Below are 27,457 nucleotides of genomic sequence, written 5' to 3' on the forward strand. Positions count from 1 at the left end.
TGTCTCCTGGCTTTGAGCGCGCGGCCGTGGGTCCGCGGCGGGCCGCCCGCCTGCCTGCCTGCCTGCCTGCGCAGGGGAGATGACACGGCGGTATTCTACTATGCATCATGTGACTGTGTGGAGAGGAGGGGGGAGTGGTCAGGGATTACCATTGGTAGAATGGCGTGTCGGTGTGATCACACACACAGGGCTTGTTGCTAAAGTTTGTTGGCGGTAGAAATACCAACCAAGGGGTTCATCCCATTCTGACCTGAGATCAGATTCTATACGAGGTTTCCACCGGACACACACTGGTCTGATGAACCCATTCTGACCTGAGATCAGATTCTAAAAAAATGTCAGTCGTTCTTTGATTTTTCAAAAAATAGCAGACCTACAAGCTCGTATCGCGCCACTCGGTGGCGCGATATGAGCTTGTAGATCTGCTATTTTTCAATAGCTAAAGCATAACATGATGCTGACACCAAAATGGGTGCCCGGTAAGAATGGGTTAATGTGCATTAGACACCATGGTACATTAGGAGTCCACTATAGTATACATTTATGGCTTGGTTTATATTTATTAACGATTATTTTGTATGTCTGTAGCTAAATTTACATTTTGATTTTGAAAATGTTCATCATGAGCCAACATAGCGATGATACAAATGAATAATTGTCGTACTGTATAGGGCTTAAGTTCTTAACGGCACTTTTATTCCGTGGGCATGGGTCAAAGTTCCTTGAGTTTCCGTCAGCGCTGGTATTCCCTCATATCGTAAAGGAACCTTTCTATCCACACTTTCCCTGGGCTAGTGTGTGTGCTCCAGTTCCTGTTGATTTCATTGGATATCATTGGTCATCTGACCAGTTTCATTGGCTTTCATTGGATCAAATCGACAGGAACTGGAGCACACACACTAGCCCAGGAAAAGTGTGGATAGTCCATGCATGCACCCGGTAAGGAGCTAGTGAAATATATCGAAACAAAGTTGTGCTCGCACTTCTGTATACAACTGTTCCCGGGGGAAGGAAACATGGAAGATGGAGCATAAAACCTAGTTGGAATAAAGTTCATTTAACCCATTTTGGTGTTGGCATCATGTTATGTTTTAGCTATTGAAAAATAGCAAATCTACAAGCTCATATCGCGCCACCGAGTGGCGCGATACGAGCTTGTAGGTCTGCTATTTTTGAAAAATCAAAGACACTTTTAGAATCTGATCTCAGGTCAGAATGGGCTAAATGTACGCTCCAAGGACAGGTTCAGCTATATGGGGTGGAATGAGCCCTGGGGGCTCCATCTCTGCATCATCACACTCACAGTTCACACTGTAGTATATGTTATTGTACTGCATGCATATTATGCCCACGTGATTGACACCATCAACACTACCACCACCACCACTGCGGTGAAGAGGTCTTTTTCATTTTGTGTTACTGCCGCAAGAGGTGATATCATGTTTCCATGATGCACTCCTTCCTGATCCCATGCAGCGCGAGGAGCCAATCACAAAGCAGCCGCCGTGGTATGCTCAATCTTTCAGCCCTGGGGGGGGGGGGGGGGGGGGGGGGGGGGGGGGCGGTGTGGTGTTTTTTTGGGACATACTTAAACAGATTTGTGTCATCCACACATTCTGATGTCGACCTCAACTGTTTTCACTAAGCCTGTAGTAGTAGGCCTGTGTCTGTCTCTGTGTGTGTGTGTGTGTGTGCGTGTGTGCGTGTGTGTGTGTGTGTGTGTGTGTGTGTGTGTGTGTGTGTGTGTGTGTGTGTGTGTGTGTGTGTGTGAGTCGCGTTGCGAGTGCAGCTGACCATGAACGTTTGCAGTTGACGTTTTAAGATAACAAGTGTAGACAATACATCAAGTATTCAGGAAAAAGCCATGGATGGTTGCATTTGCACTGGTATTGCCCCTTTGTTTTCTCTAACCTGTCGTGGACGTGCGTGGTGCCGTCACTAACATGTGTTTGCACACGTGCTCTCATGCAGGTCAATGACAGGTAATATAATGGTAAAAAGTAAACATATCACAATGCAGCGCGTTTCCCGTCTCGCCTTTGTTTTCCTGAACTCCCGCAGGGCGTGTGTCTGCACGCGCGAGCGCGCGCGCGCGCACGTGTGTGTGTGTGTGCGTGTGTGTGTGTGTGTGCTGTGCGTGCGTGCGTGTCTGGGTGTAACCTTGCTCCACAGAGAGAGAGAGAGAGAGAGACTTCAACCCCAATAAATCTCTGACCCTCTGTCCCTCTGTGTTTTTGCTGCAGGTGGCCCAGGGCTCCAAGGTATGGGGAGAGGTACCTCTGCCGGAGGACTTGGAGGCAGAGAAAAGTGTCAAGGCGACTCACAGTTTACTGGACGACGATGAAGACTTTGCTGCTGACGAAGCTTCGGGAGGTGGGTATGATGGAGGCAGCCTAGGGGAGGCGACTGCTCACGCATAGCAACAACATCTGCTTCTAATTCAAGGGGACTGTGTAATATTGTTTTTGTGTGTGCATTCGATTGCCTCTTTGTGCCATCCAGTTTTATGTGTTCAACATTTGCACAAAGCAAAGCACGCTCGAAAATAATTTAACCCCACTTTCATCAAGATTGACTCTCATGGGGGGTCGATGCATAGCATTATGGATTTGTGCCCCGCGCGCACCCATGCTGTCGAAATGTCTTAAAACGTTTTTGTGACGCATTTTCACTCCACAGATCTGCCCAGCGGAGAGGACGATGGAAGCACGCCATGGCCTACAGTAGTTTTAGAGAGCACAAGTAAGTCAAACAGTCACCACGTTGTCTTCAATGCAAGCTTTGTTGAAGTGTGGAGGAGCAACTCCACTATCACGGCCATATCCTCTAGTCTACATCTTTGTCATCTTTGAACCTCACTTATCTTAGATGCCTGTCTGTATACTTCTGCTATGTCGCCTTAGCATCCGGCCCTGCCATCTCTCCCGTCCCACCCAGCTCAGAGCGCTGGTCATAACACAGGGCTCTCCCATTCGTCTCACAGTTGTAAACATGTCTTCCCCCTCTGCAGCCTTTCATCCTTTCCACCGGTGGCAGAGAGGCAGAAATCACAATAAAGCACATGAAAAGATATGGCCAGACATGACAAAGGCGTCTTTGTTTTGCATTCCAACTGGCTTTTTTCCAACCTCCTTTAAAATGTTCTTTGTTCAGGGATGCTTCCATATCATCTCTGTTCTTAAGCCATTTTTGGGTGGGAACCCCTTTTGGTTTTTATAGCATTATGTAATGCTTTAGCTATTTTTGAAGAATCGTGAAAAAAGTGACATGAAAGTGTTGGAGAACGACTGACATAGAAAAACGTAGCTTTTTCAAGAAAACAGTCGGGATTTAGAAGACATTTTGTAGAATCGTTCCCAAGTCAAAATGGGTTAAATGCAAAAGAAATGACAAGCTTAAAGGACCACTTCACCACTTTTCAACCTATCTTCATATAATAGGTCCTCGCTAATAATCCATTTTCGCATTGCAACTTTTCAGGACTAGAAAGCCTGCAGTTTTTTATTAGCTTGTATTCCCCATCGATGATGTCACTGGAAGAGGGTTTCTGAACTGCCCACAGCCCTCCTATGAGACACAGACCGAGTAGAAAAAAATGTCGCCATTTTTTCATGATTATTAGTGAGGACCTATTATATGAAGATAGGTTGAAAAGTGGTGAAGTGTCAGCGCAGAAAGCCCCAGCGTGACGGACAGGAACTTTATTCCTGTCACACCTGGACGCCACGGAAACACATCGTTTATTGTCTCAATCAAAAACAAAATCTGTTCACTATCAGTTGGCAGAGAGCCAGTGCTCTTCATGGCAGAATAATTGTTTTTCGTAGCAACATTGCATAGTTGAGACACGGCGTACTCACGGAAATAGCACTGCTATGAGGTCTACCTCACCAGTGTGGCTGGTTAAAGGCAACTGTTGGCGTCAACTAATATATTCTAGCCAAATGTAACCCAATACTTTGAGCCATGTTGAAGCAGCACCACAATATGGAGTGGAAGCATCATTATCCCATGGATTAAGACATAAGCAGCATGAATAGATATATAGGTTGTGAGCATATTATTCACACGTGGATTTGTAGATCAGCGCAAACCGTTCAAAGACATCTTTCAACAACAACAGCACGGTTGCGGCTGTTTTCAAGTTCTGTGTTTCTCAGCCAAATCCTGCTGGGAAGAAGTTTGGTGCACTAGCCTAGCCTAAGGGTCAGATAATAACAAGGCTCTCCTGTGTGCCAAAGGAAGACTTTGAGGATACAAAAGGTCTGACTTTGTTCGCAGAATTTGGATTGAAAAGGATTGTGTTAAAATTCTCATGGTTTTGTTGCAAGACTACAGGGCCTACAAAAAAAGCCGAATTACTTTTTATAGTTTATTGCTTCTGTTACCATAAACCTCAGTTAAATAAATGCTTACATAGCTTTCTCTTGGCTCTACAGTTATTTAATCTCAGATGCCGTGGATTGACACGCAATTCAGCTTAGTTTGTCCACGTTTGAGCAAGATAGTCTGGGGGAAGGACATTTTTGGTTTCCTGCATGGGAAGCTGAATGGTGTGCTGAATCCCTGTGTTCACAATGTCCAGCCACACCCTCCGCCTTCCTTCCCCCCTCGAATACTGTAAAGTCCTTATAGTGATGAGCGTCAGGTGCCACTTCTGCCCCCATTATGCCTCGCATCCTGTTGTGTATATAAGCGACGTGCCATACTGTAGGTTTTGAGGATTTCCCACGTCCGACATTCTCAGACATACTGTATGCGTGTACAGGCCTATACCGAGGCCGTGAAAAAACATCTGGAGCCGTAACTATTTCTGACGAGACTGGAGGCTATTTTCATCCTCTCCTGTCCTATTGTCTTGTTTTAATCGCCGTCTGTAATCGGCTCTCTGAAGATAGGAAAGTTGCCCTGCAGCACAACCCTCCCATGTCCTCCTGACCTTTCTTCTTGACCCCCCCCCCCCCTCCTCCCCCCCCAGTCAGATCCCCACAGAGATGTGTGGGAACTTCCATCTTTAATCTCTCATCTCCCGGAACTTCCCTTCCTCGGCTGGTGCCCCTCTTTACGAACGTTCCCAGTGCGCCACCAAGGCTGTCGGCCACTTTGTTTCAAAAGCAAAAAAAGAAGCAAAGCTCACCATGTCCTCTTTTGTGATGTGCTGTGGTGGGGTTAAGAGGACCTCTGAGGCCCCGCTAGGTTCTTCTTCCCAGTGCTAATTTCGGATTAAAGGCTTGAGAGTTCATGACTTCTACGCAGCCTGTTTCATCCTCGTTTTAGGGGAGTATAGATAGATACCGTATTGCTTTACAGTATGTTTATTGTTAATAAAAAAAAAGGTTTGTACACAATGTAGCTATTACACTTATTTATTCACTATTACCTGATAATATCTATCTATATCTATCTATGTCTTTCAGGAAGTCAGTTTAAAAGATTGTCCTGGTTCAAATGAGAATCAAATGCAGATTTCTACATGTGTCTCATTCTCGTATAGCCATATTGGGTGGAATTAGTTTTAATCCACTGAGGTTATTGATTTTCTGACCCCCTCCCCCCCCAAAAAAAAATCAATAAAACAAAGAATCTTACATGATAGGAGAGCAGATGTTGAAGCAGCAGATGAAGGTACATTAGTGTAATGGACCCTAACCCATAGTGGTTTGATGAGGCATGGGAGGGCAAGAGGCCTAGGCTGATGCTAGGCCACCCACTCAGCACTGTTCCCTGTCCCCTGGGGGTGGACAGTTGGTCACGTGTGTGTGTGTGTGTGTGTGTGTGTGTGTGTGTGTGTGTGTGTGTGTGTGTGTGTGTGTGTGTGTGTGTGTGTGTGTGTGTGTGTGTGTGTGTGTGTGTGTGCGTGCATCCGTGTGAGTGTGTGCGTTTGAGTGTTTTTGTGTGTGTGTGTGTGTGTGTGTGTGCGCGCGCATGCGACATGCGTGCGTGCGTCCGTGCGTCCGTGTGTGTGCGTGCATGCGACATGCGTGCGTCCGTGTGCGTGTGTGTGTGTGCGTGTGTGTGCGTGCGTGCATGCGTGTGTATCTGCCAGACATAGCAAAGCTTTCGGGATAGCTGCACAGGGAGTGGGGTGTGTGTGTATGTGTGTGTGTGTGTGTGGGGGGGGGGGGGGGGGGGCTGGGGCAGAAGGACAAGTGCTGGCAGCTGCAGTTATTTTGGTGGGCTCTTTTGTCGAACCACTGACGGACTTCCCGAAGGTGCCCACATGCGCACACGCGCGCACGCACACACACTCACACACACGTTATCTTTTGCCACTCGCACCAGCCAAAACAGAGACTGCTGTCCTGTTGAAGGACATCAGACATGTTAGGGTTAAACTTTGTCACAGTAGTTGGTGTTGGCTATTGATAAATCACCTCTGTCCTCCATTAATAGCTTATTGTGTGCAACAATGTTAAAGCTACACGAGCACATTGTTGTGAATTGACTTCTGAGCAGCAGAATGAATGGTCTAGTAGTTCTATAGTCACTTAGTCACTCACTTGGGGTGTTGTTCCTTGGCTCCGTGTTACTATACACTCAGTTGTGCCAAAAACTAAAATGTGTTGCCTTGGGGAACTGCTTTTCGCCATGTCTCTTTTAGAAAAGAGTTGAGGCATTTGGGCCCTTCATTGACAGAGAGAATATGTTTGTTTGTCATTTCTTTTTTTTTCTCTTGTGTCAATGCCAAAGACATGTGTTGTAACTGATATCTAGGGCTTATCGATGACCTTTTACCAAAACAAAGCAAGGCTGCAATGAGAAGGTGGAAATCTCTCCATGCAGATAGCTGAACAAAAGACAATGGATATTGTATCATGAAAACTGAAAGAATGCAATTATTTGAATATTTTCATAGAGTAATAAAAGGATAGGAGGCCCGAACCGGAGCGTTAGCCCCGCCCCTCCGCTATTAACCCATTTTGACCTGACAGATTTCTGAAAAAGCTATGTTTTTCTATGTCAGTCGTTCTTCGATTTTTCAAAAATAGATCTGCTATTTTTCAATAGCTAAAGCATAACATAACGCTAACACCAAAAGGAGGTTCCCGCCCCAAAATGGGTTAATTTAAATAGAAGTTGCTCAGTTCAGGCGTTTTGAAGCACCCGGAACAACAAGAATAAGAAGGGTCTATACTTCCACAAGTGCAAAACGAGCGCTCAACGTTAAAACCCGCCAGCTGCACGTCATTTCCTCGTCATGAATCCACGCGACCGCCTGCAGTTCACGCTCTTAACCAGTAGGGGCCTCAGTAGTGCTTCAACATTTGGAGAGCCTCCCCGGCCGGGGGGGGGATTCATTTGGACAAAGCTCCACGGTCGGCGAGTGTTCCTTATGATAGCAATAATACCTCTCCTGGGATTCGTTAAGCCGTTAACTCTCTTGACCCCTTGCTGAATTGAAACTTTGATGCGCGATGCCACACGTGAACTCAGCGGGGTTTGACTTGCTACTTACCGGATGACCTCACCATCTGGACACCACATTAACATTCTTTTTTTTTACGTTTTCGCAACAGACAGATAGAAGTGTCCCTTTCAGCTCACATGTCTATTCAGTCTGTTGTACACAGCGCATACTTTGTTCCCGTGAATGGACCAGGCCCATAAAAGAGAGAGAGAGAGAGACAAGTAAGCTCTCTCCCCCCGCCCCCCGTTTCCCTGCCATGGCCTTCCATGCCGACAAGGATCTCTGAAGACTTTGAAGTTGCAGATGCTTCATTAGCACTAATTAGGTTGGGTCACTGACTGCTCGTGTAAAAAAACCTCAGAATGTTTGGGGAGGGCCGGGGCAAATATTCTGACCCACTCTTTTCGGTTTCCTCGCTGATATTTCTTTTCAATCTTTTTTTTCCTAACCCATTCTGACCATGTCAGTCGTTCTTCAATTTTTCAAAAATAGCAGACCTACAAGCTCGTATCGCGCCACTCGGTGGCGCGATATGAGCTTGTAGATCTGCTATTTTTCACTAGCTAAAGCATAACATGATGCCGACACCAAAATGGGTGCCCGGTCAGAATGGGTTAAATTCTTTATTTATCAACTGTGTCCTCAAGTATCTACTCTTTGACCTAAATATATCAGTTTTTTATACACACTTACTGTAAACTGTGTGGGGAGTTGTCTACTTGCAAAGTACAGCGACGGCGTGTGACAGCGGCCGTGTGTTTTTGTGTGTGCAGCTGTAAAACAGCTGGATGCAACACACTCACTTGATTAAGGAGGAGTTGTTGTTTACTGCTGTCTGTTGGAGTTTATGGAGTGGACTCGCGAAGAATGTGGACTGGAGCATTTGTCAACACGTATATCCTCACTACAGTGTCAGAGGATTGGATATTCTTTCTGTTTGTTTGTTTTAGTGTTTCTATTTCCATGACCACCGCCATGGCATGCATTGATTCAAGGTTTTACGGTCATTCAAATTGTAGTAATCTCAAACCCTGTGGTTCTCCCCAGCACAAGGACCCTTTTCTCTTCAACCTTTATCTAAGTTTGGCTGAAAGTTCTTCCTCCAAATGGCTTTTCAGAGCACATGGCTTCATGATGGTACAGCCACTGCAATGGAAGAACGAATGAGTCACCAACCAAAAGAAGAGAGCATAGGCATTGTTCCCTGTGCCAGTGCAGCTATAGCGATGCTCTTTGGTATGAAATGGTTAGCATGGTGCTCAGCGTTTTCCACCCAACTTATGGAAAACAGGAAGCCCCCGCTCCTCCCCGCGCTACGGTTTGCTAAAACCCCCGGGTGGATCTGTCAAGAGATGTGATGTGAAGTGCAAAATGAAGTGGAAGTGTGTTTCGTCTGAAGGATATCCTCCGCAGTCTTCTACTGGCCTAATGAGATCACTCTGACCTGAGATCAGATTCATACGAGGTTTCCACTGGACACCCACTGGTCTGATTAACCCATTCTGACCTGAGATCAGATTCTAAAAATGTCAGTCGTTCTTGTTGATTTTTCAAAAATAGCAGACCTACAAGCTCGTATCGCGCCACTCGGTGGCGCGATATGAGCTTGTAGATCTGCTATTTTTCAATAGCTAAAGCACGACATGATGCCGACACCAAAATGGGTGCCCGGTCAGAATGGGATAAGAGATGAATCCATATACCCATTTCCCCTGGACACTGTCATGGAAACAGACATTGAAAATGTTGCTGTATCAGTACTTCACCCAAAAATGTGTTACTTCACCCAGAAATGTGTTATTTCACCCAGAAATACGTTTTTTTTTGGGTGAGGTACTCCTTTATATTCAGGCAAACAATCAAGCATTAATCTCACAACTTCAACATTTTGCTGTGGATTTGTTGTACATTATATTGCAAACTTTGCGGATTTGTGGTCAACATTTAAAATCTCTGATGATAACGCCTGCCCCAAACATTCTATGCTGATGACCGAAGCAACATTGATTGTTTGTGTAAACGGGCTCAGTTTAGTGCACTCCTGGCCTGACATGCATTTAAAGTCTGAACCTTTTCTTCTGATCTGTGCATCTTGTTTTGCCACAAACTGCTCTGTCACGACAATACTTGTAGTCTTTCTAATTGTCCTTTTCTATTTTTCTCTCCCTGTGTTTCACTCATTTCCGCTCTCACTTTCCTGAAACTTTAACCTTTTCACACCTGCCTGGCTAACTTGCCTCCGCCCCCCCCCCCCCCTCTCTTCTCTCGCTTTCTCTTGTTTGATCCTTGACCTTTGCTTCTGTTTGTAACCCTTCGACCTCTGCACCATGTCTCCCTTTTCCTTGTCTCTCTCGCCTCTTGCTCCTTCGCGCCTCGCTTTGTCACCACTTGCTCAACCATAGCAGGCTGGTTGGATTCTCAATATCATCTGGGGAACTTACAGAGTCCAGATGAACCCGAGTACAGTAAGTCCCTTCTGTGCTTCCTTTATCCCTCTCCTCTCCTCTCCTCTCCTCTCTACTCTGATACTATACTCTACTGAGTCTACTCTACCCCCTTCTTTTCTCTTTTCTGGCCAGGCCAACTTGGCACAGACTCATGTCACCTGTTCGGCTCAGTTATGCACAAGCACTCTCAGATAGCGTTCCAAGGAGGAGAGCCCGGTTTAATTCTGGGCTGTTGTGTTTTTTTCTTCCCCCTGTTCCGTCTCACATGGTACTCCCGAGCGTTGTCTGATGCCAGTGGAAACATTATGCGGTTGTTTCCAATGGAACAACCCCGTCTCCCACCCCAGTGGTGGCAACACTTCCAGTTGAAAACAACATCATTAAGTGATGTGGGAATCTATTCCGCTACCCTGTTTCAGGGGGATAGCAATTTAACCCATTCTGACCTGAGATCAGATTCATACGAGGTTTCCGCCGGACACACACTGGTCTGATGAACCCATTCTGACCTGAGATCAGATTCTAAAAATGTCAGTCGTTCTTCGATTTTTCAAAAATAGCAGACCTACAAGCTCGTATCGCGCCACTCGGTGGCGCGATATGAGCTTGTAGATCTGCTATTTTTAAATAGCTAAAGCACGACATGATGCTGACACCAAAATGGGTGCCCGGTCAGAATGGATTAAAATAATATTTGATTGTAATGTACTTTTTACACTGTAATTGGAGTCAATTTCGCCCCCCCCCTGCAGATGGCTCGCCCCTATGATATAAACCAAAGTTCTCTCAGTGACCACTGATGGTGGGCGTTATGGCCATTATCCACCCCAGCGTCCCTATTCCGGGCATGCCATTACAGGCAATCATTTGGCGAACTTGTAGATTGGCCATTTTTCGGTGAAGAGTTTAGGTGTAGAGGAAAACAAGTACAGACCCCTGGGGGCCCCCTGGCAACAAGACAAAGGGGTTTATGTCCCGGTGTCCCTTACAAAACACTGTTTTCTTTATGTTCATGTTGTGCGGTGCGGTGGGGAGAGTCAGCTTAATACTGAGGCCAGGAGTCATTCCCAGGAGGAGCTCCTGGGAGAATAGAAGACTTTCAAGACCTAGCTGTTTGGGCTGGCCATCATCAAAAGGGGTTACATAGCAGGGGTCTCCTCCTATAAAAGCTGCAGGCTGAGAATGTTGCTCCCAGACACACAGAGAGAGAGAGAGAGAGAGAGAGAGAGAGAGACGGAGGAAGAAAAGCGGGAAAAGGGAGGGAAAGGTCTCATATTTGTGGAGGACCTCGTTCATTCCTGTCCAGTTCTAACTCTGTCTTTGTCTCTCCCCCGACGGGGCTGGGCGCTGTTGGGACGGTGCCGTCGTGGGCATTGCCTGCCTGGGGGGGTTAAAGGTCAAACCGAAAGTGGCTGGGCTTTAAAAGGCCATGCCGGGCTCTGCACTGCTCAATCAGGTCTTTGTCTTGCTCATAGGCCTCTGTGTGTTTGGAGGGGGAGGGGGGGGGGGGGGGGGGGGCAAGGGGGCCGTTATACACAAAGCTGCCACAGTTCTGCTACGCAGCTTTTTAATAGCTAAATACGTTTGTGAATTAAGAGTTTCGGAACGCTATTTTTCGTCGGGGGCTTCTCTTTTCTATTCTCTCGCCACGCCACCCGTGTCATGTCTGCACTCGTAGAGTTCCATCATACTGGACGGCGCTGGCGGTGGTTGCCCCCCCCCCCCCCCCCCCCCGAGTGGAAACAGTGATTGGTGTACAGGAGAATTGGGTCTTGGAGCAAAAGGGACATGCTGCTCGTTAGCAGCATGGGCCACGGCCCGGGCCTGTTAATCAAAGGAGCCCAGGCCGTTTCGGGCCCTCTACCGCTCCCCGGGCCGCCACGTCAGAGCGGCGAGCTCTGAGAGTCGAGGGGCTGCTCGAGTGATTAGATTATCCGCGGGTCAAATGAGCCGCTTTGATGAGGCACTTTGATGTTGCCTAGTCTTCTGCTACCCACGACTAGGACCGTGGTGCTTTGATTATCCCAGTATTATGACGGTATATGGCGGTATATGGCGCACGGCCAGGCTCGGGCTAATAGTTGCAGCTTTTGCCGTGCACGTTCACATCACTGTGTGTTTTCATATAATAGCCAGCGTTCGGTTTACTCAATGAGGCCTTTCCCTTACCAGGAATGGAAGGCGTCTTGGAGGAAGCCACTGGAGCGCGCGTCGTGGTGATAATTCGGTGTGTAATGAAAGGGAATTCAGCTGTGTTTTGAGAAGGCAACCCGCTGCCTGCCGGGCCAACGTTTTGGCTGTGCTGCAATAAGGCCCCCACAGCAGGCCCTTTGCCACAATGAAGTCACAGCCTCTGTGGAAAGTGCAATGTGTTCAACTTTTAATTAAGTAGCACCCCGTAAGCATTGATAAATGGGTGCTGTCATTGTCTCCATTGGAGAAAAAAGGGGAGAGGAAAGAAATGGAATGATGGGACGTGTGTTTGGTTTTGTGCGCGTGCATGTATTAACTTAAGCATGTTTAATGTGCTTGTGTACACTGTGTGTACTGCATGTGTGTGTGCATTGCTTACACACATGCGCTGTACTGTATCTGTGTGTATTTGGCTGTATCTACTGTGTATGTTACGGCATTGCGCGCCCCCCCAGGATAGGCTCTCATAAAACATGACTCTATAGGCAAGTAGCATCCAACTGTAAGAGACTGTACAAATATTGACTTCCTGGTCAAATCAGAGGCTGGCAAGCCCGTCCCAAAAGGGTGTTAGCAGGAGTGTGACAATGGAGCACCCTGTGGGCCTGGGATATTTAACCCATTCTGACCTGAGATCAGATTCATACGAGGTTTTCCACTGGACACACACTGGTCTGATTATAACCCATTCTGACCTGAGATCAGATTCTAAAAAAATGTCAGTCGTTCTTCGATTTTTTCAAAAATAGCAGACCTACAAGCTCGTATCGCGCCACTCGGTGGCGCGATATGAGCTTGTAGATCTGCTATTTTTCAATAGCTAAAGCATAACATGATGCTGACACCAAAATGGGTTCCCGTTCAGAATGGGTTAAAAGTCAATATGTTATGGTTGTGACAGTGGAATAATAAAGTTTTAATAATAATATTTTGGTTTATTCACATACCGTAGTTCTACATGGAGGTCATTGCAAATTGAGGTCAAAGTAGATGTGCGTAATGTAAAGTAAATATATACGTGTAATAGTGAACAATGTAGTAGTAGGCCTGTAGCATAACAATCAAATCTCAAGACTTTACTTGTATGCGTGTCCAATCTGAAATGGCTGCCCATAATAACATGATTGTATATACGGCAGACCGAAAGAATAATATTATTGATCATAGCCGCCACTCGCTACATATGATAATTCAATGATTGATAGCTTCTCTGACATAATCGTGGAATGTCCTTGTTTAGTTAACCACACCCATCTGATAGTCAGAGTTTAACCCATTTAGGCCTGACGTCGAAATTAAATAAATGTCTTTTTAAAATGTATTTCTTTCTGGAAAAACCTCATGTTTCTATCAATATTTCATGTCAAGGACCCCCCCATCTGAAAATATGTTGTTCCAGGGACCCCCCCCCCCCCCAGAAGCAAAGATTTGAGTTTAAAACTAAAACTCCGAAAGAACATATATTCAAAGATTTGAGGCACATTTTTCACGATTTTTCTAAAATAGCAGACCTACAAGCTCATAGCGCGGCACTCGGTGCCACGCTATAAGCTTGTAGATCTGCTATTTTTCAATAGCTAAAGTATAACATAATGCCAGAAAACACCAAAAGGGGTTCCCACCCCAAAATGGGTTAAAAAACAAACACTAATCATTAATTGCAGCCTATTGTTTGACCCCGTGCGTGTGTGGCTGCAGACTGCCGCGTCTGTGCCAAACAGCTGACCTACTTACTGTATGTACTGTACTGTGCCGGGCCGGGCCGGGGCAGGTTATAATCTAGCCGTTGCGATCTGTGCCACATTGATATAATAACCCTCCGCTTAAGCCCCTTCCACCTCTGGCCTCCCCTGCCTATATGGCTGATGTGTTTAAACTCGGTGGATGACGAGGGAATGTTTGAGGGCCCCCCCCTTCCAGAACCATTCACGGAGGATTACTTTTCCTCTCCCTCCTCTGTGCGGAGCCGTTGACATGGTACAGAATGCAGGCTAGAACTTCCCCACTTACCTTCCAAGTCCCTGATGTCATCGGCTTTCCCTCAGGAAAATCTGGAACCAAGTATATAGTGACCCCCGGCTATTGGATACTCTGGAGTTCACATACTATGGACCTTAACCCATTCTGACCTGAGATCAGATTCATACGAGGTTTCCGCCGGACACACACTGGTCTGATGAACCCATTCTGACCTGAGATCAGCTTCTAAAAATGTCAGTCGTTCTTCGATTTTTTCAAAAATAGCAGACCTACAAGCTCGTATCGCGCCACTCGGTGGCGCGATATGAGCTTGTAGATCTGCTATTTTTAAATAGCTAAAGCATAACATGATGCCGACACCAAAATGGGTGCCCGGTCAGAATGAGTTAAGGGGTTTGCATTTGATTAGGGCTTCTGCAGAGCACAACTGGCACTTTTGACATGCAAACGTTATCAACATCTGTCTTCACTCGTTTGTTGATGTGATTTCTCCTCCATGATATCCTATAGTAGTGACAGAGAAAGAGAGAGAGAGACTGATATTTTACCAGTGAGACGGGGGTCAGATCAACATATGGAATGAATTCTGTACTGGGCCATATAGTATGGAGCGTGTCTTTTGAGTGTACAGGGTTTGATGAGGTCAGATCAACATGGGGAATGTCAGAACGGGTCGGCTCCGTATATGGAGATCTAAGGGTGGCAGTGAGGGCGGTGTCTTTGAGTGTGCAGGGGTTTGATGAGGGCCTCAGGTATAGGGCCTGTTGAGAATTCTACTAATAACTTTGGGGTGAGCCCGTGTCTAGAGTTTGAATGGACACGACAGGTGTCAGTCAAAAGGGAGACATCGAAGAGGAAGTACGGGTGGGGGAGGTGGAGCGTGTCTTTGAGAGTGTACAGGGTTTGTAGAGGTACATTATGGAATGTCAGAACATGTCAGCTCCATATATGGAGATCTAAGGGTCAGATGTAGAGTTGCTGGCCGGCCCCCATACATGTAAATCTAGGTGATGATCCAAGTCTTGTCCCTGTGTGGCTATCCAGGGTTTGATGAGGTCAGTGGTCATGATCTTCATATATGGAGACGGCCGTATATGGTGGCGTGGCGTGACACACGAGGCGTGACAATGACGGGAAATGCAGGTTTTAACCCATTCTGAACGGGCACCCATTTTGGTGTCGGCATCATGTTGTGCTTTAGCTATTGAAAAATAGCAGATCTACAAGCTCATATCGCGCCACCGAGTGGCGCGATACGAGCTTGTAGGTCTGCTATTTTTGAAAAAAATCGAAGAACGACTGACATTTTTAGAATCTGATCTCAGGTCAGAATGGGTTCATCAGACCAGTGTGTGTCCGGCGGAAACCTCGTGTGAATCTGATCTCAGGTCAGAATGGGTTAAATATCATGTTTTCGCGTATGTGCGGGCGCTGAGCGTGCCTATGTCAGCGAGTCTCTCTCTTGTCGGAGCGTATCTGTGGTGCAAAGCTGCCGTCGTTTGGCTTCAGCGCACAGACCACACCACAGATCAGATATGGAAATAGACACCATAATTTGTATGTGGCATGCGGGCTCTCGTCTTAGCCACAGCAATGCTCTTCAATTTTCACTTCACAAAGCATTTAACCCATTCTGACCTGAGATCAGATTCATACGAAGGTTTCCACCGGACACACACTGGTCTGACGAACCCATTCTGACCTGAGATCAGATTCTAGAAATGTCAGTCGCTCTTCGATTTTTCAAAAATAGCAGACCTACAAGCTCGTATCGCGCCACTCAGTGGCGCGATATGAGCTTGTAGATCTGCTATTTTTCAATAGCTAAGGCACAACATGATGCCGACACCAAAATGGGTGCCCGGTCAGAATGGCTTAAAAACCAAAGGGAAGCCATTATTCCCCCAAACTTTATTTAATCTCGAATCATCTTTAAACGGGCCTCGCCACTTAATCATGTTGGAAAACAGTGCTTAAGAACTGGGCTTACAATAATGTTAACGCTGGGGACATAATGGGGTATTAATTTGGAGCTCTCGTCTGTTATACTGTGTGGTTTGAAGCTGACAGCCTTTCCTCTCCCATTCTCTCTTTCCCTGTGTTTACAGTCTATTACAGAGCGCTAGTCAACTTCACCGACTCCCTGGTCTACGGGCCGGAGCTGGAAGACATCTTCTCGCCGGCGTTCATCGAGATCTCTGATGCGGTGGTGGACACGGTATAGGCCATTTCCTTTCCCCGAAAGACTCCTTAACCCATTCTGACCTGAGATCAGATTCATACGAGGTTTCCGCCGGACACACACTCATGGTCTGATGAACCCATTCTGATCAGATTCTAAAAATGTCAGTCGCTCGATTTTTCAAAAATAGCAGACCTACAAGCTCGTGTCGCGCCACTCGGTGGCGCGATATGAGCTTGTAGATCTGCTATTTTTAAATAGCTAAAGCATAACATGATGCCAACACCAAAATGGGTGCCCGGTCAGAATGGGTTAAACACACACACACACACACACACACACACACACATACACACACACACCGTGCTATATCCACCATATAAAAAGGAGCCATTTTGTTCTTAATGTCACACCCACTTCACCCCACCCCAAATGTGACCTAAAAATGACCACCATGTGAATAGTCCACTCTCACATGCAAGCTAGTTGCCATTACATATCATCAGCGGTCCCTGTTGTTAAAGGACCACTTCACCACTTTTCAACCTAACTTTCATAGGTCCACTCCTCACTAATAATCGTGAAAAAGATGGCGCAATGTTTTTCTACTCTTTCTGTGTCTCATAGGAGGGCTGTGGGCAGTTCAGAAACCGTCCTCCAGTGACATCATAGATTGGGAATACAAGCTAATAGAAACTGCAGGCTTTCTAGTCCTGAAAAGTAGCGATGGGAAAATGGAAAGCTTCGTTCTCACGATAATTAAAATCTAAAAAATGTTTGTAAATGTTTGTTTCTGAACTGCCCCACAGCCCTCCTATATGAGACACAGACCGAGTAGAAAAAATGGTGCCATTTTATCATGATTATTAGTGAGGACCTATTATATGAAGATAGGTTGAAAAGTGGTGAAGTGGTCCTTTAACCGAACGAAACGTTGTATAACGAACGAGGACACTTTCACCTTCTCACTGACTCATCCATACGATTCATGACTTCCTCGGCGGTTTGTCTCTAAAACAAATAACCCCCTGGATTCGTTTCCATAAACTCTTCCCTCTCTGTGTGGGTCTTTTCTCATCCACAGCTGGAGTCCGAGTACAACAGGATCTCAGGCGTCCAGACGGTCAGCGTGGTCCTCATCAAGTAAGAGAGAAACACAAAGCCTGGAAATCAGACCCTTGTGCTCTGGAAACATTCATGCTGTGTGCTGCTGCCTTAAATGCCTTATTATAGTCTTACCCCATGTCAGATGATCCCTTTCTCACTCCATTCCCAAACACGGTATGGAGCGTCAGCTCAGCAATGCAGACCTGTACTTAATACTTTGAAGTGAGTCAGAGCGCACATGCAAGAGGATGAATAAGACGTTGTTTAGTCAGTTATATGTCATTTGATAGCACCAGTGCATTACAATTTACAATTTACAATTTAGCAGACACTCTTAATCCAGAGCGACTTACATTAAATGTCATTTGATAGTACCAGTGCATTACAATTTACAATTTACAATTTAGCAGACGCTCTTAATCCAGAGCGATTTACATTAAGCAAGTACAAAAAAAGCATGGGAATACATCACAATATATAAAAAGCATTTATCATGAAACATGCGTACGCTAAGAACGTAACAGTGGAATATATATATATAATGAAACTATACATATAAACTATACATATAAACTATACTATGCTATACTACTATGTACTATGAAGTGCTATACAATGCAATTATAGTGCTGTCTACATAACATGCTATAAGTCTGTATCAAATGCCTGTCTGTATCAAATGCTATCTAAAAGTCTACAAAAGTGCTATCAAAGTGCATTGTGATCCTGATATGGAAATACACATAAAACACTGATCAGTGCTAAGATAGCGCACTAAGTACAGAGATGGACCCCTCCACCCAGAACCTATATATAATTTGACCTGTGCTTGCTTCTCCTTATAGGAAGATGATAAGAGAGGACGGCGTGGACACGTTCGTGGAGCTGGACGTGGGCTCCGACTACAACAGCAACGACGAGCAGATCCGCAGCGTGCTGTACGGCGTGGTGAAGGAGGGCGCCATCGCCTCCTACGTCACGTCAGTCATGGGCTTCCAGTTCAGACGGCTGGGAGAAGGTGAGGCCTATGTCGCATACTGGACCACTCACCCCCGGTGCTTGCCCGTGTTTCCTCCCCGGGAACTTTCCCCAGTGAGGGGGATAACTTTGTAATATATGCTATATTGGCTGTTTGTATTCTTTTTGGAAAGATATAAAAAGATACTCCTGTGGAAAGGCTATATTATTTTACTTATACTGACCTTAGAGTATATATATGAATAGAGAAGGCACCCAGAGGAAATCTTGAGGCGAAATGGACATAGTGGCCGAATGAAGGTATTGCAGCCTGGCCCCAAACACATGAACGCGCTGTCCGTTGACTAACATTGTACACGTTCACGACGGACGACGCTCGTGCGCGTTCAACGGCAGCGCGTTCATGTGTTTGGGGCCACTCACCATTGCAATCCGTCCCAGAATGCACTCTGTTCCTACCAGGAAGGAGGAGTGAATCCGCCTCATGCGCTTTTGAGCAACTTAATGCAAGTGGATGGGAGGAGAACTCGGGTGTCTTCTCTATAGATATATAACTCTATGATACTGACCCTATAAACAATTTAGTATTATTTAGTATAGGTTTTAGCCCACTCAAATGGTACCTCGTCAGATAATCCCCACATATCCTACAACAACTTCTGTGAACTGACTTCACTGTGGTAGCTTTTCATAAATTATATTTGTACTTAGGCTGTTCTGCTGTCATGAAAGTTTATAGTTAGAGAAATTCAAAGTCCAGCCGTCTGCTGTCCAGCCTCTCCCCTCACCCCTCACTGGGGAGATTTCTGGGAGGAAAACAGAAACGGGGTGAGTTGTCTTGTCACCCCTATATATCAGCTCTCCAGCAAAGTGGAAATGTGTTTATTATTTGAGTGCAAGCGGACCATTTTACGCAGCTCTGGCTGTGTGTTATACGATGCAGTTTCTCGGTTCGTGTTGTCTGTCTTCAGCGGTGCGTCAGTTTGAGAAAGGCGGTTTCCATAACAAGTCTCTGTGATTTTTTAGCTCAAGCTCCACCCCCTGTGGAACCTATGGCGGCGCCAGGTTTGTACACGATGCCACGCCTGCTGCACGGTGACTGTAAATACTGGATGATGCTTTTTTGATGGCCTCTTACTTTTGGACATGTGTCACCAGTGGTCATGTGACCTGAGGAATGTCTATGCATGAAAGCAGCTTTGTAGAGTAGACACTCGGGAATATGGCCAAATTACAAACATTTGGCTCCAACCGTACGTAGGCTATAATAGGATGGGTCTTTGCATGGCATGAGTCTTATTATCAGCTTTTTTATTTGGTTGGTGTGTTAATTCGTCCACAATGTCCCATGCACTTGTAAACATTAGGCAGACTGTTATAGTCTGAGAAAACGGCATGCTTTTTTTATATGTGCTGCATTTCGGTCGGGTTTTTAGATGCGACATAATATTCTAAAGCAGTGAGATGTATGCCAAAATGATTGACAACTATCTAGCACAGTGTACCAAGATGTTACAGTGAAATATTGAAAGCACAAGTTACTATTCTAATGATTCTAACTCATCAACTATCTAATTATAGTTGTGTCAACGCCGGTATAGAGCTGACTTGGGGTAATACTAATACTGGTATTATCCCCCTAATGTGTGCCCACACATTTTGCATCGTGACGAAGGACGCTGCCATAATAGTGTCTTGGCTCGCTGGTAGTCTTGGCTTGCATGACTTTGACCCTCGAACCCCCCGTTCCCCTTTGCCCCGCATATTTCCCCCCCCCCCCCCCCCCCAGTAACCCCCAGCATCAGGCCCTGCATGGCGGATGAACACAAGTGTGGTGACGGAACATGTATCCTGATGGAATACCTGTGTGACAACAGACCTGATTGCAGAGACATGAGCGATGAGACCAATTGCGGCGGTGAGTAGCTTTTTGGGGGGTTGGTTGGCTGGCAGGGGCAGTTCGTACCAAAAAAAAGACGGTCAGCTACTACAGCATGGAGTCGGCTCAGAATTTGCACGTGGAATGATGTCTTTTGTGTGACTTTTTCCGTGTTCTTCCCCGAAATGACAGTGGCGGCATCTGGCTTTATAATGAGAAGGTTGGGATGTTAACCCATTCTGACCGGGCACCCATTTTGGTGTTGGCATCATGTTATGCTTTAGCTATTGAAAAATAGCAGATCTACAAGCTCATATCGCGCCACCGAGTGGCGCGATACGAGCTTGTAGGTCTGCTATTTTTTGAAAAATCGAAGAACGACTGACATTTTTTAGAATCTGATCTCGGGTCAGAATGGGTTCATCAGAACCAGTGTGTGTCCAGTGGAAACCTCGTATGAATCTGATCTCAGGTCAGAATGTGTTAATCGTGGGGGGTTCATTTTCAGATGTGAAACGACCACCCAGTCCGGTCTCCCCCACCTCTCCTGCTGTCGCGCCCCCCACCAAGAAGGTTGTGCGTCCCCCCGGGCCCCCGGGGCCCTGCAGGGTGGACCAGGCCACGTGTCCCAATGGAGAGTGTATCCCACGCGACTACCTCTGTGACGGGGAACGGGACTGCAATGATGGCAGTGACGAGTTAAGATGTGGTGAGTATTAACCCATTTTGGGTGTTTTAAACATTATGTTTTTTTTTTTACGATTTTTTAAAAATAGCAGATCTACAAGCTCATAGCGCGCCACCGAGTGGCGCGCTACGAGCTTGTAGGTCTGCTATTTTTCAAAAGTCGTAAAAATGTGGCGCAAATCTTTGAATATAATATTCTTTCAAAGTGAATGTTTTTAACTCGGGTCTAAATGGATTAAGGACACAGATGTGGCCAGATTTGACTGAGAGACTGCCATCGCGCAAATTACAGCTTTTTATTTTTTTCTTTTTTTTTTAAATTAGTTAATAGCACAGGCAGACTCTAGACGAGCATGTCTGAAATTAGTGTCAGAGCTGAAATCGACATGTAAATATGAAATAAATGCTTCAACATGTAGCTAGGTGTAATGTTGGAGACCACAGAAGTGAACCTTTCAAGCCTGTTTTCTCAACTGTTGTTGTTTTCTGCAAGACATCACTCTGTAAGCCATATCTCCAAAACTGGTGGGTCAAACTGAACAAGCAATAAGTATGTCAATTTGAAGCTATGATTCCCTGCTTTCATGTGACATGAAAAAAAAAAAAATCAAAAACATCCAATGGCAGTCCCTCAGTCAGATTTAGTCACAAAATATGCACACATATGGCATGATGTTGTGGGCATGGACGCGTACCCACACATACCCAGATGTCAACGCACCCATCCACAGCCCTTTACCTCTGTCTACAGGCACTCCCTCGCCCTGTGAGCCCAACGAGTTCAAGTGTAAAAATGGCCGGTGCGCCCTGAAGCTATGGCGCTGCGACGGAGATAACGACTGCGAGGACAACTCGGATGAAACTGACTGCCGTGAGTCTAAAGTTGTTTATCTTGGTCCTTTTGTCGGGTTGTGGCAAAAAAAAGAAAGAAATAGGCAATAGTTCATACTGGTTGAGCATTAGCAGGTGACGCAGAAAGGAAATGCATTCCCCCTCCATTAAAATGAGTTATGGGAACTTATGGCCGAAGTTTGTTCGCTGGTGTGAAGGCAACACCAGGGACCTACAAGGGCGGTAATTGCATTCACCTGAGCCTAATTAGACCTGGGACACACAGGTGAATGCAATTGACTGGTATAGCACGGAACCAGCAGAGGTATAATAGCTCTCCCGGATTTGTTGAGAACCTTGACTCTTGAGTAACAAAGCAGTTTGTCTTAATGGGACTATAGTATTAGTATTTTACGTCATTAAAATGTGTGGCGTTATTAAGGCACACATTGGTGTTAGCATTATGTTATGCTTTAGCTATTGAAAAATAGCAGATCTACAAGCTCGTAGCGCGCCACCGAGTGGCGCGCTACGAGCTTGTAGGTCTGCTTTTTTTTTTTTTTTCGTGAAAATGCGGCACAAATCTTTGAATATATATTCTTTCAGAAGACTTTATTTTTATATAAATGGGCTAACCCACATCTCTGTATTCTATCATGACAGCCACAAAGGGCCCTGGTGACACGTGCGCCCCGGAGCAGTTTGTGTGTCTGAGCGATCGCACCTGCATCCCAGCGAGCTACCAGTGTGACGAGGAACCAGACTGCCCTGACCGCTCTGATGAATACGCCTGCAGTAAGTCAATGCACACACACACACACACACACACACACACACACACACACACACACACACACGCACACACCACAACTTCAAGTTTATTTGTCACTTGAGCTGTGCTGCACAGCTGATTATGTGGGTGTGTCCCAAGCGTGAATGTGACACACAAGTCAAACGGTATTCTCCTGTTGGTATTTACTTTAGACATTAAGTCTTTAGACTTAATTTGTCCATTGATTGGTACCTCATTAGTATTACGTTGAAGCAAGTGACCTTTCCAGGTTCTGTCCTTATAATCCCCTGATTGTACTACTACTATCTCTCTCTGTGTATGTGTCTCTCTTTTCTCTCTCTCTCTCTCTCTCTCTCTCTCTCTCTATCTCTCTCTCTCTCTCTCTCACACGCACGCACGCACTTTTGGTACTGAAATGCTGCAATCATGATGAGACAACTTCCATCAGAATCTACGGTTGGAACCGTGATGAAGAGGATTCCATGCTTTTTATCTGGGATTTACACCAGCTGTGAAGCTTGTCAAAACTTGAATATTTACACCTCTGTGGAGAGAGAGAAGTCGAATTCTCTTGAGTTGAACTAAAGTAAACTTTTCTATTTCAAAATAATAAGAAGTAATTTTTGGTAGTATAACTTGATATATTTCAGTTAGAATGTAAACATCTTATAATGGAAGATATTAACAGTTTTGAGGTGCATTTCACGCGCAAACTGTTCAATGATGAGCCTAGTTATTGAATGCTTACTTCAATCCAATCCACTTTATTTATAAAACACTTTTAGAACAACAGTGTTGAAACAGTGCTGTACACTAAAGTTAGGGTTAGGGTTAAAAAAGTTAAAATATAACTTGTAGTTATATTATACTTGTAGTAGTTATAGGTTGGTAAGGATCTCCACACTCATTTTGGCAGATGTATTCATGTGAATACAGGTACACACTCACAGAACCAACAGAGAGTATAGAAATGTTGGGTGTGAGTGACACACACAACAATTTCATTGCTGTAGAGACCCATGTCGACACCGCCTTGAACTCATTGCTAAATGAAGCTTCCAGCACGATGCAGTTTTAAGGCAGGGTCCATCTGAACTCGGTATAGTTGGAAGAATCCCCCAATAACTCATTTTCTCTGCTCTGGCAAGGCAACAATCTCCACACGGTCACGTATTTGATTCAAACAATTCTTTTACCACAGAAACATCCTCCAAGGTTGGCTTTGCATCTACGTTTTTTCTTCACTTCCCTGAGAAGCTGAGGTGTTTCTAGAGTCTAGACAATCTCTAGACATGAATTTAAGGGCTTGCAAAGTATTACCTGTCGACTCGGGTATCAAGATGCTTATTCCTTCAGCCGAACGAAAGCATTGATTCTGCTGCCAAAGAGACTGATCGTGCTCGCCTTCCAGCAAGAACAAAAACAACCAAACTATGTTGTTCAGACTAGGCACAACTATACAAACAAGAAAAAAAGTCTGTTGTTCTTATACTGATTCTTGAGTTCTAGCTGTGATGGTATCTATGGCAATGGTTGTAATCCAATCCAATCCAATCCAACTTTATTTATATAGCACATTTAAGCTCGTATCGCGCCACTCGGTGGCGCGATATGAGCTTGTAGATCTGCTCTTTTTAAATAGCTAAAGCATAACATGATGCTGACACCAAAATGGGTGCCCGTTCAGAATGGGTTAACTATACTGTAAAATGTGCTAAGTAGAGCAGGGCGCATGCAGAGACCTCTACCAAGGAGTCAGCTTTTCCACAAAGTGTTGCAGTCCCATGCACACTGCCACGCCTTTCATCGTGGTTTTTAAAATACAGTTGTGCTGTATCTATTAATTGTAAATGTAAAATGTAATACTTCTGGTTAGCAGAATTACAGTATCATACAGTAAGAGGCTGATGACACAGCACAACAAGGCCTGCTTTATACAAAAACTGGAAGTGAGCGCGGTTCAGGGTAATTTACCTGTCATTAGCGAAAAGTCGTATCGGTTGCCTTCTTCCTTGCCTTCTTGAAATGTTCCCAATGGTTATACGCTGGGGACCCCCCTGGCTGGAACCCCCTCTGGGACCACTGGGGGGGTCGCCGGACCCCATATTTGAGAACCTACTAGCCTATGGCTTAGCTCTTCTTAGTGTGTGAGCACGTTGCGGTCTTTCCCCAAACAATGCGATATGTTTTTGTGACTGATCTATTAGCATAGTGTCTCCTCAGAAGCCATCAAACAATAAAGTCTCTGTTTTTTTTAATACCCTGTTAATGGATAGGTAGATTAGGTACATGGCTGCTTTGGATCAGTATTCATACATTCAGAGTCAGACTAGTGTTATATTATGCCAGTGAATAATTGAATAGCTGAATAACTGAAGCTAGCTTGAAGTTATGACTAGGCACACACGCACGGCCGCACGCACGGCCGCACGCACGCACGCACGCACACACGCACGCGCGCACACACACACACACACACAGACAATATTCTTTCTTTCTTACATTTTGCTCTTTGCTCATTCTTTTCTCTTCTTTGATTCTGCTGTGTAGTCTCCCTCTGAGCTCCTTTGTGCCGTGTGACTAATTTGCGGTGATCCCAGCTCTATTTTCACACATGTGGTCACTGTGGAGACACAGAGCTGTTTGTATTTCATCCAGTGCTGAGAACTGAAAGGGAATTGCAGTCCATCCTCGGGGCAATCAGTTATATCTGACTTTCAGACATTCATGAGCCTCGCTGAATTGCCACATATATAGCACTCATACTCAAAAAACATATAGATTGAGGTTTCATCTTTTGCACAATTTTGCAAAAGGTTCCATTTGAGGTTTTGCCCATACTGATTTATTGAGTTTTGTTTTTACATGAAGGTCCTCCCTTGGTGACAAGTCCACCAGAAGAGTCCGTTCAGGCAGTGCGCGGAGACAGCGTGACCTTCACCTGCCAGGCTGTGGGAGTGCCCACTCCCATCATCACCTGGAGACTCAACTGGGGCCACATCCCTCTTAGTGGAAGGTGGGCTTTTTATCATATCGTATAATGGTCATTATTGAGAAATAAACCCCTGATTCATTTCTCAATAATGAGCATCTCACTGCTCGTTATCCTGCTAATTATATGGCTGCCTAAAGGAGACAATAATTTGACAATATATATATGTATATATATATTTATTATTTATTATTATTGATTTAACCCATTCTGACCAGGCACCCATTTTGGTGTTGGCATCATGTTATGCTTTAGCTATTGAAAAATAGCAGATCTACAAGCTCATATCGCGCCACCGAGTGGCGCGATACGAGCTTGTAGGTCTGCTATTTTTTGAAAAATCGAAGAACGACTGACATTTTTAGAATCTGATCTCAGGTCAGAATGGGTTAATCAGACCAGTGTGTGTCCAGTGGAAACCTCGTATGAATCTGATCTCAGGTCAGAATGGGTTAAAAAGGGTTTCATTGCTTCTGCAAAAGAAAATAGTCTGTTCGATTATTGCATATTCATTGGGCCTATGCAAACACAACACGGCTGGCTCACGAAACTCTTGTCAAACTGTCAAATTAGCCCATTCTGACCTGAGATCAGATTCATACGAGGTTTCCGCTGGACACACACTGGTCTGATTAACCCATTCTGACCTGAGATCAGATTCTAAAAATGTCAGTTGTTCTTCGATTTTTCAAAAATAGCAGACCTACAAGCTCGTATCGCGCCACTCGGTGGCGCGATATGAGCTTGTAGATCTGCTATTTTTCAATAGCTAAAGCATAACATGATGCCGACATGGTGCCCGGTCAGAATGGGTTAGGCAGCGCTGATCAAATACGATTCAGAAAACAAATTAGTGTACTGTTTTTTAACTGTAAATATTAAATTATTTGTTCCCGCTTCTTAGATGTTTTTAATGATGTGATGCTTTTTTTAGTTTTTATCTTTTGCATTTGTAGCACTTTGAGATTCTGACGAATGTAAAGTACGTCATAAATAAAATCCATTATTATTTATGAATGTATTATTCACAAATGTTATGCATTACCGAACTAGTCATCTTTGCAAATGATGCAAAGGGGTTCCAAAGAATGTTCTGATGTTTTTTTAATGCCCACTTTGGGAAAACATGTGTTGGACTGTTTAGATAAAAGAACTGGAATGAGACATCTGCAGATCACGCATTCCTGAGAGTTACGTGAAAATTGATCAGAAACAGATCATGAGAACTGGAATTTGTCCACTTTGCGATATTATTCTCCTTTTCACAAATATTGAGCCTTTAAAATGCTATGTCCAGCAATCCTTGATAGTTTGCTGTTTCGATGCTTGACTCATTTCTTCATAAAGATCTGCTTTCAATTACTGACTTAGAGACAGTAGTTGCGGCGTAGCTTTACGTTCGTGACCTCTGGGAATGAAAGTTATTTTCCATAAAGGTCTGCAATTTTTTGAAAAATCGAAGAGCGACTTACATAGAAGACATTTTTAGAATCTGATCTCAGGTCAGACATGGAAAACTGTCAGGATGTAGAAGACATCTTTAGAATCTGATCTCGGGTCGGAATGGGTTAAATTAGAGATTCGAAATTTGTTGAGAGAACGCATCTTGGATCCTTCGTCTTTAGCCTTACAGAAAGTTGCCGTTATTATGTAAATGATTTATTTTGGCATTATCGTTGCATGCTCAGAATCTCCATGACCAGTGAAGATGGCCGTGGTACCCTGACCATCCGTGACGTGAAGGAGGCCGACCAGGGGGCATACACCTGTGAAGCCATCAATGCCAAGGGCCTGGTGTTTGGCATCCCCGATGGAGTGCTGACCCTCACACAGAGACCAGGGCCTGGTACGGACACTGGCACTCTAGTGCCAATCGGGTGTTGGGATCTATATATATCTATATATACTATACTATACTATACTATACTATACTATACTATACTATACTATACTATACTATACTATACTATACTATACTAT

General features: G+C 45.0%; 1 protein-coding gene across 9 annotated transcripts in view; it reads left to right on the forward strand.

Annotated features, from left to right (window-relative positions):
* The window catches only part of hspg2 (heparan sulfate proteoglycan 2), a 131,032-nt gene that overhangs the window by 30,256 nt on the left and 73,319 nt on the right, over window positions 1–27,457 (forward strand). For 5 of the 9 annotated variants that reach the window (XM_083770008.1, XM_083770010.1, XM_083770012.1 and 2 more), the window contains exons 2-12: window positions 2,244–2,373; window positions 2,680–2,742; window positions 16,137–16,246; window positions 17,295–17,353; window positions 18,163–18,335; window positions 20,085–20,213; window positions 20,683–20,883; window positions 21,613–21,732; window positions 22,356–22,487; window positions 25,357–25,501; window positions 27,166–27,323. In XM_083770008.1, coding sequence (XP_083626134.1) covers window positions 2,244–2,373; window positions 2,680–2,742; window positions 16,137–16,246; window positions 17,295–17,353; window positions 18,163–18,335; window positions 20,085–20,213; window positions 20,683–20,883; window positions 21,613–21,732; window positions 22,356–22,487; window positions 25,357–25,501; window positions 27,166–27,323 — 1,420 coding nt within the window. Of the gene's footprint in view, window positions 1–2,243; window positions 2,374–2,679; window positions 2,743–9,810; window positions 9,874–16,136; window positions 16,247–17,294; window positions 17,354–18,162; window positions 18,336–19,321; window positions 19,361–20,084; window positions 20,214–20,682; window positions 20,884–21,612; window positions 21,733–22,355; window positions 22,488–25,356; window positions 25,502–27,165; window positions 27,324–27,457 lie in introns of all 9 variants that reach the window. The other 4 variants (XM_083770007.1, XM_083770013.1, XM_083770006.1 and 1 more) reach the window with 3 other exon arrangements.

Source organism: Protomyctophum parallelum (assembly GCF_964188405.1).
Source record: "Protomyctophum parallelum genome assembly, chromosome: 7".
Taxonomy (NCBI): Eukaryota; Metazoa; Chordata; class Actinopteri; order Myctophiformes; family Myctophidae; genus Protomyctophum; species Protomyctophum parallelum.